Raw genomic sequence first — 12,524 nt, forward strand, 5'->3', positions numbered from 1 at the left:
TCCCTCAATTACAGTGTCCTCTGTCAAGGAAAAATGGTCTTTCCTCCTCTCCTGCTATTTTTGGCTAAACGGACTATTTAGAAGCAAGATGGAGAGTAAGGAGCTATTGCCATTCCTCCTACTAATATTGGGTACAAGAAGCAAATACCTTGCCTGAGCAATCAAGACACAGGACTGTACAGAGTTAAGTCAAGAAGGACTCAATAATGGACCTCAGTCCCATTCCATCTGTCCATCACCTTCCCAACATACATATGATCCAAAGGGTAAATCAGCAAAGCTTACAGGTCCTGATGGCGTTGGGTGGATAGGACTCTGAGTCGTCCCCACAGTGAAATCATTGTTCTTTGAGCGAAAACTAACAATGGTGGTGAGAAAAGAACCACGAGTGCCTTGACCTCAGTGCCTTGACCTTGCTCCAGTGTGCCTTGACCTTCTTCCCATGAGTCCCTTGACCCTCCTTCAATGTGTGCCTTGACCTTCTTCCCATGAGTCCCTTGACCCTCCTTCAATGTGTGCCTTGACCTTCCTCCCATGAGTGCCTTGACCCTCCTCCCATGAGTGCTTGACCTTCCTCAGGAATGACCCTTCGGAACAATAGCCGGTGGTGTGAGCCACACTACACCATCCCAGGCCACAAGATAGCTATTCATCTAAGCCCTGTTTTAGAGATAGAATGTGGCAACAGGCCTGGCAACCCACCAAGCCCCTGCCGACCAGCGATCCCTGTACACTGGTTCTATCCCAAAGGCTAGAGACAATTTACAGAAGCCAATTAACCTCCAAACATGCACGTGCCCCTGGATGACTCATTGTTCCTTGTCAGCAGGTTCTACCATAAATCTGCCCCAATCAATATTAAAGTTTGGGCCAATAAGTAGCAAATGACGTCTCACCATTTTTGCAATAAAATGATGAGAGGCATCGATAGGATAGACAATCAGAGCCTTTCTTCCCCCAGGGTAGAAATGACAAAGACGAGAAGGCATTAGGTTTAAGGTGAGAGAGGCAATTTTTAAGGAGATGGGCGGGGCAAGTTTTTTCATACACAGACAGTGATGCGTGCCTGGAACACACAGCCAGGGTGGTGGTGGGGTCAGATAATATAGCGGCATTTAAGAGGCTTTTGGATAGTCACATTGATACGCAGGGAACGGAGGGATTTGGATCACCTGCAGGTAGAGGAGATTAGATTAACTTGGCATTATATCGGGCACAGTCATTGTGGGCTGAAGGGCCTGATCCTGTGCTGTACTGCTCTATGTTCTATATTGACAATCTCTATCCAACCACTAGCATTGACATTCAAAATGTTACCAGGAACCCCACTATCAATATCCTACGAATCACCATTGACCAGAAATTCAACAGGAGTCTCAACATAAGCAGCATGTCTGTCTGACACCTAAATCCTTTCCGTCATCTATGGCACAAGTCATGGGTGTGATGGCATACTCTCCAATCGCCTGGATGAATATACCTCAACTAACACTTGAGGAGATTGACCCTGGGGAACATTAGCCCACTTGATTGCCAAGCCATCCACCACTCATTCCCTCTCCTAGGGTACACAGTGCCTGCAGGATGAACTATCCGAAAACGCACTGGAATTACTCACTTATATTGCCCTAACCTCTGAACTTATGTCAACTATGACCAGGAGAGACAAATACAGAGAGCACACAAGAACATCACTGTTCGAGAGAAAGACCATCCTAACAGTGTGTCACCATTCCTGCTTCATTGCCAGGTCTAACTCCTCCCCAACAGTACCACGGGACCACCTTCACTAAAATGACGGTAGCCGTTCAGGAAGGTGCCTCAGCAACACCTTCTCAGGGACAACTACATTATTCTTGATGTTTACCTACAACATACGGGCATACGACATGGAAACAGGCCCTTCGGCCCAATTCACCCATGTTGACCAAGACCCAGAATCGAATCAAATCCTATTGGCCTGCGTTTGGCCCATATCCCTCTAAACCTTTTCTATTCATAATGGAGAACATTTGGCCCATCGAGTGCGGGCAAGTATTCCCACCAGTCCTATTCCCCCACTTAAGTTCCTGTAACCTTTTCTTTCTCAAATAGTCAATAAATGTTAGCCTTGCCAGCATTGCATGTGGTGGATAAATAGAAACATCCGGTTCTAGTTCTTGAAAGTAAGAAAATGAAAGCAACCATGATTTTGTAAAGCCACGAAATCCCAGTTTAGTAATTATTTTTGTGTCAGGACAAATCCAAACACACATTCCTGGCAAAGTCTGTTTGCTAGTGTAATTTATTTTGGGATTCTCGGACATACTTAGATCATTGATTCATGGGGTTGTACGGCACAAATACAAACTAATCGGCCCACTTGGTCCAAGCTGTCCAAGTTGGCAAACTGGGTTAGTCCCATTTGCCTACATTTGGCCCAGATCTCTCTAAACCCTTCCTATTCATGTATCTGTCCAAATGTCTTTTAAAAGTTGTCATTGTATCCACTTCTATAGCTTCCTCTGGCAGCTCATTCCAGATATGTACTAACCTCTGAGTGAAAAAGGTTCCCCTTAAATCTTCCCCCTGTCATCTTAAACTTATGTCTTCCAGTTTGAAAATCCTCTACCCTGGAAAGAAAGCTAAAGCGTTCATTTTATCAATGCCTCTCATGATCTTGTTCACCGCAATAAGGTCACCCCTCAGTGTCCTACGCTCCAAGGAAAAAAAGTCCCAGTGCATCTAACCTCGCCCTATAACTTAAGTCCGTAAGCCTAGGTAACATCCTGGTGAATCTTCCCTGCACACTTTCCCACTAAATTACATCCTTCCTATAGCCAGGTGACCAATTTTATTAGAACACATGTAAATACGTCCACATGTAATATACAATAGCCACATTAGCTTATAATGAATATGCACATGAAATTAGTTAGAGACACAGAGATATATTATGTACATGCAAATATAGAATTTATAAAGCTATGTCTACACATTCTACCCATGTAGATGTAATGCATGTGTTAAAAGTCTAAAGACAGCAATGCACTCAGGTATACACAGACACACACCTGTACTTCAGGATACTTACCCCAACTCTTTCTGGATAGACACCAGCTCGAAGAAATGAAGCCTTCCAGCTGTCCACTTCCTCCTGGGTTTCACACGCCAATTCCAGCTGCCGGTAATCCTTGTAAACATTCCTGTCGGAAAGAAAAGGAGAGGAAGGCTATAAATCGGGAAAACTGCAAGCTGTAAACTAAAACACAATTAGGATCGGGTGGTGGGGAGGGGAGAATGCAGTCAGCCACTGCCATGAGAAGGGAGGCTGCTGTCGTCAATGGTCTGTTAGTGTTGTTTGAGTAACTCAGAGTGTAGGACAGTTAAAGAAAAAAAACAATGACGTGTTGAACTGCAGATGCTGGAATCCTGAGCAAAACATAAAAGAGTTGGAGGAACTCAGTGGATCAGGTAGCATCCGTGAAGGGAATGGACAGACGGCGTTTCCAGTCAGGACCCTCCTGCAGGGAACAAGTTGCTCTTGTAAATAGAGGGCAAAACCGACTCAAGTCTAGAATCCCCACCATTGAATCCTTCTGCACTGCACGCTGCCTCAGGAGAGCAGCCAGCATAATAAATGACCTGTTCCACCCTGGTCATTCCCTCTCCCCATTCCTGTTGGGCAGAAGATACAAAAACTTGAAAGTGCGCACCACCAGACTCAGGAACAGCTTCATCCCCTCTGTTATCAAGCATCTGAACCGCCCTTCCCTAAGCTAGGGTACAGTCTGATTCTCTAATTTATCTCATTCATGACATTGGTACAAAAGCAGTGTGGCAGGAATGTATTCCAAGGAGATGAAGCATGAACCTCACCAATTGGGACTTCTACACTAATGTTTCCTTTGACCCCCATCAGCATGAATAGCCCAGTTAGAGCCAGACTCCAAACTGCCACATTAAGGAATCCTAGTGAATGGAAAGATACAGCATGGAAACATGTCCTTTGGCCCACAGAGTCCAAGCCAGCCATCGATCATCCATCCGTTCATACTCTTTCCATGCTTTCCCACCTTCTCATCCACTCCCTACAAATTAGGGGCAATTTTGCAGAGGACAATTAATCTACAAACCCGCAGGTCTTTGGGATGTGGGAGGAAACTAGAGCACCTGGATAAAACCCAGCGGTCACAGGGAAAGGGCAAACATCACAGAGACAGCACCTGAGATCAGGATGGAACTCGGGTCCCTGGTGCTGTAAGGCAGCTGCTCTACCAGTTGAACCACTGTGCTATCCCGTCAATCCCTCTTACTAATCCGTTAAACTTTTCACCCAGTCTCATTCATTCATTCATTCCCCTCAGTACAATTCCAATCAGTTCAGCCAAATCCATATCCAGGTGGATGTTGCGGGAACATTTTATTTCAAAATTGGGATTTATCGCACTAAAATGGTCAGAGGCTCTGAAATATTGTACTGCTCGGGTCAACAGTAAGCTTAAAGTGATGAATTAACAAATACACCACATTTGAGCCAACTTGCAAATACTTACACAGTGAAAAGGAGTCTTTCAGCATTAAACTGTGGCTGGCTGGTCAAGATCTTTCATTTCCTCAGCCTTTTGGTAAACATAAATCTGACTGCCAGCAACACTACAAGAAGAGATTAAATCCCATCTACAAAATGGTCACTCAACATGAATGTGCATCAACTGTGTGATATTATCTACAGGATCAGTTGTTGAGTGTCCTGGAAGGAACACCTTTTCATTTCACCCTTCCCATCATACAAGCAACTTTAAATCAGACACTGCAACATCCGGGTGGACCCACCTCTGTTCTGTGTTGAAGAGAGCAAATATATGCTTGCTGGACATAAATCCCTTCTCAATGTCACGCAGCTTCAGGTTATCCAGGGGCAGCATGTATTTCTTCTCTTTTTCCTGTAATGTGGCAAAGATGTGCAATTAGACACCTTTCTCTGTGCTCCTGAGATGGAGGGATACAAGAGCTGGGATACACAGCATGTGAACAGCAAAGTCTTATTCAATAACATTATAAGGCTACAAAAACCCTCTTTGAGTATAAGAGTCAGGAAGTCATGGTGCAGCTTTATAGGATGGTTAAGATGCATTTGGAGTATTGTGTGCTGTTCGGGTTGCCCCATTGCAGGAAGGATGTGCAGGCTTTGGAGAGGGTGCAGAGGAGTTTTACCAGAATGCTGTCTGGATAGGAGGGTATTAGCTACAAGGAGCGGTTGGGCAAACAGCTTTGTTTTTTCTGGAACGCCAGACGTTGAGAGGAGACCTGATAGACTATGTAAAATTATGAAGGGCATAGATAGCGTAGACAGCCAGAATGTATTTCCCAGGGTGGAAATGTCCAAGAACAATGGCCTCTTTAAAATGAGAGGGGCAAAGATTAAAGGAGATATGCAGGCCAAGTTTTGTTACACTGAGAGTGGTGGGTGCTTGAACGGGCTGCCCTGGTGGTGATGGAGGCAGATACAAAGGTGGTGTTCAAAATACCACTTTAGATATGCAGAGAAGGAAGGAATACAAACAGGCAGAGGAGGTTAGTTTTACTTGGCCTCATATGCTGCATAAACATTGTGGGCCGAAAGGCCTCTTCCTGTGCTGTTACTGTTCGACCTAATAAACCAGAAAAAGATCTTCAAACTTGAATCAATTATGGAATGAAAGGACATTGAATGTGTCTCACATCCTCAAACTCCTCACAGCTGGTAAATATGATCCATCTCTGTAATTAAGAAGCAGGAGTGAGGATCAGTTTGCAATCAACAAATGACTTGTTTCCACCAGTGTTTATTAAGGAAGGAATAATAAACAGGGTTAGGTTTCAGTTCATAATTGTCACGTGTACCGAGGTACAGTGAAAAGCTTTGTTTTGCATGCTATCCAATATGCCGAACATAAATACAATCTATTGGAAACCTGAACGGAAACCTCTGGAGACTTTGCGCCCCACCCAAGGTTTCCGTGCGGTTCCCGGAGGTTGCAGGTGGTTGCCGGAGGTTGCAGGTAGTGGAAGCAGGTAGGGAGACTGACAAAAACCTCCGGGAACCGCACGGAAACCTTGGGTGGGGCACAAAGTCTCCAGAGGTTTCCGTTCAGGTTTCCTAAGTGGGACAGGGGCATAAGTGGGACAGGGGCATAACTCTTCTGCTTCTGTATCTTCTGCTGGACGGGAGAAGGAGGAATGACCGAGGTGGGACAAGTAAAATGGACTCCAACTGCAATGGTGATGCAGTGGTTAAGTTACTGAACCAGCAGCCAGCGTGACCTAGAAAGATAAGTTCAAATCCTACCATGACAGCTGTTTAATTTAAATTTCAGTCATTAAGTAAGTCTGGAATTTAGAAAAAGCAACTAATCTCAATAAGGGGAAGCACAAAACTACTGGAAGAAGGTCAGTCCAAGACCACTTGGAGTAATTCCATAGACTGCCGGTCAGCCCCAGCAACATGCCTGACATCCTACTCTCAGTTGTTGAAACAAAGAACTGCAGATACTGGTTTGATACCAAAGATAGACACAAAGTGCTGCAGTAACTCAGCAGGTCAGGCGGCATCTCTGGAGAAAAGGGATGGGTGACGTTTCAGGCCGGGACCTTTCTGAAGAAGTCAGTCTGATGAGGGGTCCTGACCCGAAACGTCATCCATCTTTTTACTCCAGAGGTTCTGCCTGACTCACGGAGCTACTCTAACAATTTGTGTCTATCCAGTCTCAGTTGTCTAGTCTGCTGCTCATTGGATGGACAAATCTACGGTGTGGATAAACGGCCATGGACAGCAGGACCCTGGGGTGAGATTTGCCGCTGACACAAATGGACAGAAAGGCAATTGTGTAAACACAACTCACAAAGGTCCAAGTCGGCAGCTGAAATAACCGGGATCTGCCATTGAACCGTGGTGGTAGTCGCTTGCAACTTGAGTTTGGAGTTAGTCAGTCAGTCGTGGAGGTCTGCAGCTCCCACAATTCACAATCGGCAGAGAAAAGCCCTTATCTTTGGCATGGGCTGCACTGCATTCTGTGAGGACAGGTCGCTTACACACATCCATCCCACCAACTGCTGTCAAAGTCAATTTAAACCTGCATATTGATTGAAAGACACCGAGTCCATGTAGACCATCGATCACCCATTCACACTAGTTCTATTTATCCCACTTTTGCAACCACTCCCTACAACACACGAGGGACAATTTAGAGAGGCTAATTAACATACAAATCCACGCGTCTTTGTGATGCGGGAGCAAACTCACGCGGTCACAGGGAGAACGTGCAAACTCCGCGCAGACAGCACCAGAGGTCAGGATGGAAGCCGGGTCTCTGGTGCTGCGAGGCAGCTGTGCCAATGTGACACTCACAATGTTTTAATTCTCCTTCATGCTGAAACTTTCCTTTTATTGACTAAAAATCGAGTGGGCTTGGGTGTAAAATATTCATTTTTCCAGACAATCAAGCATTTTTTCTTCAAAATAAACAGCAGGCGTGTACAGCTTGTGACATCACAGAAAAATGGCTGCCGCGGAAGTGCCCCATGATGGATGATGTCACAGCACCAAATAAGGCCGGCTGGTCATCCCATTCACCCAGACATGTTGAGTTGAAGAAGATGGATGTCCAGGTGCTGCCAGGTAGGGGGGTCAAACTCAACCACCGCCAGGTAGGCAATCAGACGAACCGAATAACATTAAAATGAGCTCCCAATTAGTTGTCCTTGTGATCACGTGGGCTTCCTCCCACATCCCAAAGACGTGCGGGTTTGTAGGTTAATTGGCCTCTGCAAAATTGCCCCTAGCGTGTAGATAGTGGATGTAAAAGTAGGATAACACAGAACTAGTGTGAACGGGTGATTGGTGGGGCAGCGGGGACTCAGCGGGCCAAAGGGCCTGTTTTTGTGCTGTATCTCTAAGCTATATTCACCTGAGGCAGCACAGGCAAACACGCTTCCTCTACGAGCGAGTGGAACGGACGTTGGAGTAATAGACTTTGAATCAGTCCACGCAGTGCTCACTTCTCAGCTGGAACTCAGACTCTGGACCAGCACGGCAGGCAGAAGGCACATCTTGAAGTGAAATGCACTGGATTTGAGCAAGTGTTGTAGCTCCACCTGAATCACAGATTAGATCCTCTCCATTGACAAGGAAAGACCTGAAGCGTTTTTTGAGAAACCCAGCACCTCCTTCAAGATGATTCCCCGTGGAAAGAGGATATTGGTGGCAAGATGGCACTCATGGCCAATCCCTGGTTGCCCTTGGCATGTGATTACATGGTTTGATCTGGAAAGGTGACATTTCAGACTAATGAAAAAGGGCCCCAACCCAAAACATAGAAAGTAGTTGCAGGAGTAGGCCATTCGGTCCTTCGAGCCAGCACAGCCATTCAATATGATTATGGCTGATCATCCAGAATCAGTACCCTGTTTTTGCTTTTTACCCCATATCCCTTGATTCCGTTAGCCCCAAGAGCTAAATCCAACTCTCTCTTGAAAACAACAGTGGAGGGAAACGCCACCTATCCAAATGTCATCTCCCCAGGGATGCTGCCTGACCTGCCGAGTTATTCCAGCACTTTGTGTCTTTTTTTTCCCTCTGACAGCTGTCTCTGCACTTCAAAGGGATCTCGCTCAGTGCCTGTACTCTGTGAAAGGTTGTGTAAGGTACAATGTCTGGGCTGAAAATCACCCTTTTAATCTTTTTCGAGGAAGCAATGAAACCGGTGCAACCACGCTCAGCTGCCAAATCAGCACACTCTCAGCTGCAGGAGTGCAAAAGTTGAAAATTTCCTTCTGTCTAGCCGAGCGGCGCGCCCTCCGCAGAGCTGCAACCAACACAACGCGGCTCCTAATGACAGGACAGTGAATTATAGCTCTGCTCCAGCCAGACTCTGGCCGATAACTTATACACTTCTCCAGCAAGTCACTTTTTTCCCCCTAAATCTTACGCTCAGCCGAGGTTTAGTCTGGGGCTGAGGCAACTGTGAAACGACATTGAGAAGTCCCCATTTCCTTTCACAGAGCCTGCTTAATATGAGGCAACATCTGGAGTTAATAACCCAACTGACTGTGGACTGTCTGCGCTGCCTCATTATCAGAAATGCTGATCGTGCTTAAACAAAATATATCCAGCTGCACTATTTTAGGCCGAGCAATTAAATAAACCAGTTCAGAGGTTTCTTTTGTTTAATCTACGCTTCTCCCAGTTTATTCAGACCGCTTTGTGAAGGGGAGGGGGGCAGACAGCACACGCTCTCGACAGTTCAGCTTCCCACGGCAACACTACAAGCCGAGAGGAAATCACGGTGGAACAGCCCCCCCCCCCCACTCCCCCAGGGAGATGGGGAGATTGATGGCAGGTAAAACCTGGAGTACCCCCAGGCTGTTAACATGCCCACATGGTTCCAGTTACAGCGGGAGAGTGGGCTTGGAAAATCAGCAGTGAGAGGCACATTGACCGAAAAAGCACGGCGCCCACGGTTAACAGGAGACGTCAGACTCCACACCCCCACCCAACCTCTCCCCCTCCCCAAACTCTTCCCCCCCCCTCCACCTCTCCCTCCCCACCTCCCCTCTCCACCCCCCCCCCCAACCTCCCCCCTCCATCTCTCCCCCCCAACCTTCCCTCTCCACCTTTTCCCCCTCCCTCCACCTCCACCTCCACTCCAACCTCCACCCCCACACACCACCACCTCATATGCTCAGTGATGAGGTGGCCACAGGCTTCTGCGTTAACATGTCCAAGGGTTGTGACCTTCCAAAGAGGAAAGTTCTCTTCCCGTCTCATTGACAGACCGAGGGCTGCGATCATCATGCTTCAACTCTCCAGTCCAAGAGACCATACAATGCAGCATCAACCCCCCTCATCTCTCACCCTCCTCAGTGCCACTCTCTCTCAGGAAAGATCATTCAGCCCCTCTGACCCATTCTACCAATTGATTAGTACTGGATGAACAACACCTTATATTCTGCTTGAGTAGTGGTGTGAACATTGAATTCTCCAATTTTAGGTAACACACCCCTTTTTTTTCCCTTTCTCTCTTTCCTTTGGCCTCCCCACCCTGGTGAGCCACATTCTTCCCATTATCCGGACCCCGCTTCTTGTCCCTTCCATCTATGTCCCTCCCTCTAGCTTTATATTTCCCTCCTCTTCTCTCATTTGATGCCATTTTGTCTCCTTTCCATCTCTAGCCTTTGGTACTTGCTCCACCCATCTGCCAATCAAACCACCCATCATCAGTACCCGGCCATCAAGCTTTGTCTTGCCCCCACCTCTTTTCCAGCTTTCTCAACCCTTCTACAATCATTTTGTAGAACAAAAAATGTCATCTTCCCATTCCCTCCACAGATGCTGCCTGAACCGCTGAGTTCCTCCAGCACTTTGTGCTCTGCACAAGATTCCAGCATCTGCAGTTCCTTGCATTGCCAAAAGTAATTATATTACCAGTTGGACCCCCTCACTCCCCCAGCCCCCCACACCCTCTCCAGCGTGTCTCATTGAGAGGTGTTGAGGGAGGGGGCAGGAGGGGTGGTGGGACTCATTCCCAGCATTGGCACTCAAGGTTTATATCAGCAGCTGCTGTTATAAATGAAACGCATACAAAATGAGGGCAGAATGACGATTTCACATCGGACACTAAATAACCTTCACTAATCTATTTCCAATCATTTGCAGCTCTTTATCCATACCATACTGATAGGAAACACTATGATTTGAATTCATATAGTCACAACGTACGGAAACAGGCCAAGATGCCCCATCTAAGCAAGTATAATTTGCCCACATTTGGCCCATATCCCTTTAAAACCTTTACTAACCATGTACCTGTCCAAATGCTGTTATAGCACCTGCCTCAACTACTTCCTCTGGCAGATCGTTCCATATACCCACCACTTTCTGAGTGAAAAATTTGCCCCTCGGGTTCCTATTAAATCCTTCCGCTCGCAAGACTTCCTTGGAATATCGTGCCATGGGAGTGGAAATCCATTGGTCCATCCTGCCAACATCTATTAGGTTCCTCAGCAATAATCTTTGGCCTCAATGGATAAATCAGTGTATTCTTCCACAAATCCCTGTTCCTCAGTCCCCTTCCAGTAACTTGTTCTGGAATTCTATTGCCCTGTTTTAAAACCGCTGACATCGACCTGACCTTGCACTGCATTCCCATTTCCTGCTGAGATCATTTGGTGGTCTCTCGCAGAAGTTCCCAATATAGTGTCTAACTGTGGCCCGATGGTGCTCACATCCACCAGCAATGGTTCCACCTACTCTCCTCTTCAGGATCATTAACTGGGAATGTTTGCAGAACCAGACTCCAGCGATGAGTGGCTTACACATTCCCCGTGTTCCTCACTTTCAAGTGGGCCGATCTCCTCCTACACCCCAACGACGTGCAGGTTTGTAGGTTAATTGGCTTTTGTGAATTTCCCTTACAGTGTAGGGAGTCGATGAGAAAGTTGGATAACAAAGAGCTAGTGTAAATGTGTGATCGTTTGGTCGGCGTGAATTCAGAGGGACAAAAGGCCTGTTTCCATGCTCTCCCTCTGCACGAGACTAAACCAAACCAAACCATGGAGAAGTAATTACAGCTTTAGGGAATTTCCTTTAGGAGAGTCATACAGCACAGAAACAGGCCCTTCAGCCCAACTTGGCCATGCATACCATCTCAGCTAGTCCACATTGTCCGCCACTGACCCATATCCCTCTAAACCTTTCCGATCTATGTACCCGTTCAAGCCTCTTTTAAATGTTGTTAGAATACCTGTCTCAATTACTTCCTCTGCAAGGAACTGCAGATGCTAGTATATTGAACGAAACACACAGTGCTGGGGGAACTCATTGGGTCAGGTAGCATCTCTGGAGAAAATAAATAGGTGACCTATCCTTCCTCCTTCAGACTAAAGAAGGGCCCTGACCCAAAATGTCACCTATTCCTTTTCTCCAGAGATGCTGCCTGATCCGCAGAGTTACTCCAGCACTTTGTGTCTATCTTCAGTATAAACCAGCATCTGCAGTTCCTTCCTACACAGCATCTGTGGAGGGAATGGACAGGTGACATCTCGGGTCTATCTCTGGCGTCTAGTTCTAAATATGCAAATTTCTCCCACCCTACCATCCTCAAAGGTTCGAACCAGAAAGCAGGAGAAATAAATTCAGCACAGTGGAATGCTGCAAACGGGCTTTACAGAACGGTGCACATGGCCTCTCCCTGGCGACCTGACTTCCTCTGTCTGTAACCTTGGCAAAGGCTGACTGACACAAACTGATGGCGAAGTGCTACCTCTGGGGGCCCCCAGGAGATTTATGAAAGAGGTATTGGGAATTGCCCCACTCCCCCCTCCCCAAATTCAGGAAACGAAGGAACTGGAGCTGTAAAGGAAACTTTTTTTTTTTTAAATGGAAATCCTTTCACTTTCTTCCTCGGAGCGGTGGGAATGTGTGCACAGCCGCCAAACTGCAAGGTTCAAGCCATTTTCCAGAAGGTCCAAACTAGGTCAGAAGTTCATGTCTGTTCCTCAGCCAA

The 12,524-nt window shown here is 46.7% G+C and overlaps 1 protein-coding gene across 8 annotated transcripts in view; it reads right to left on the minus strand.

Moving 5' to 3' along the window:
• The window catches only part of dnm1 (dynamin 1), a 165,174-nt gene that overhangs the window by 38,737 nt on the left and 113,913 nt on the right, over positions 1-12,524 (minus strand). For all 8 annotated transcript variants that reach the window (XM_033048774.1, XM_033048775.1, XM_033048780.1 and 5 more), the window contains 2 exons: positions 4,816-4,925; positions 3,074-3,185 (listed from right to left, as the gene is read on the minus strand). In XM_033048774.1, the coding sequence (XP_032904665.1) occupies positions 3,074-3,185; positions 4,816-4,925 (222 nt within the window). The remainder of the gene's footprint in view (positions 1-3,073; positions 3,186-4,815; positions 4,926-12,524) is intronic.

Source organism: Amblyraja radiata, chromosome 32, assembly GCF_010909765.2.
Source record: "Amblyraja radiata isolate CabotCenter1 chromosome 32, sAmbRad1.1.pri, whole genome shotgun sequence".
Classification (NCBI taxonomy): domain Eukaryota; kingdom Metazoa; phylum Chordata; class Chondrichthyes; order Rajiformes; family Rajidae; genus Amblyraja; species Amblyraja radiata.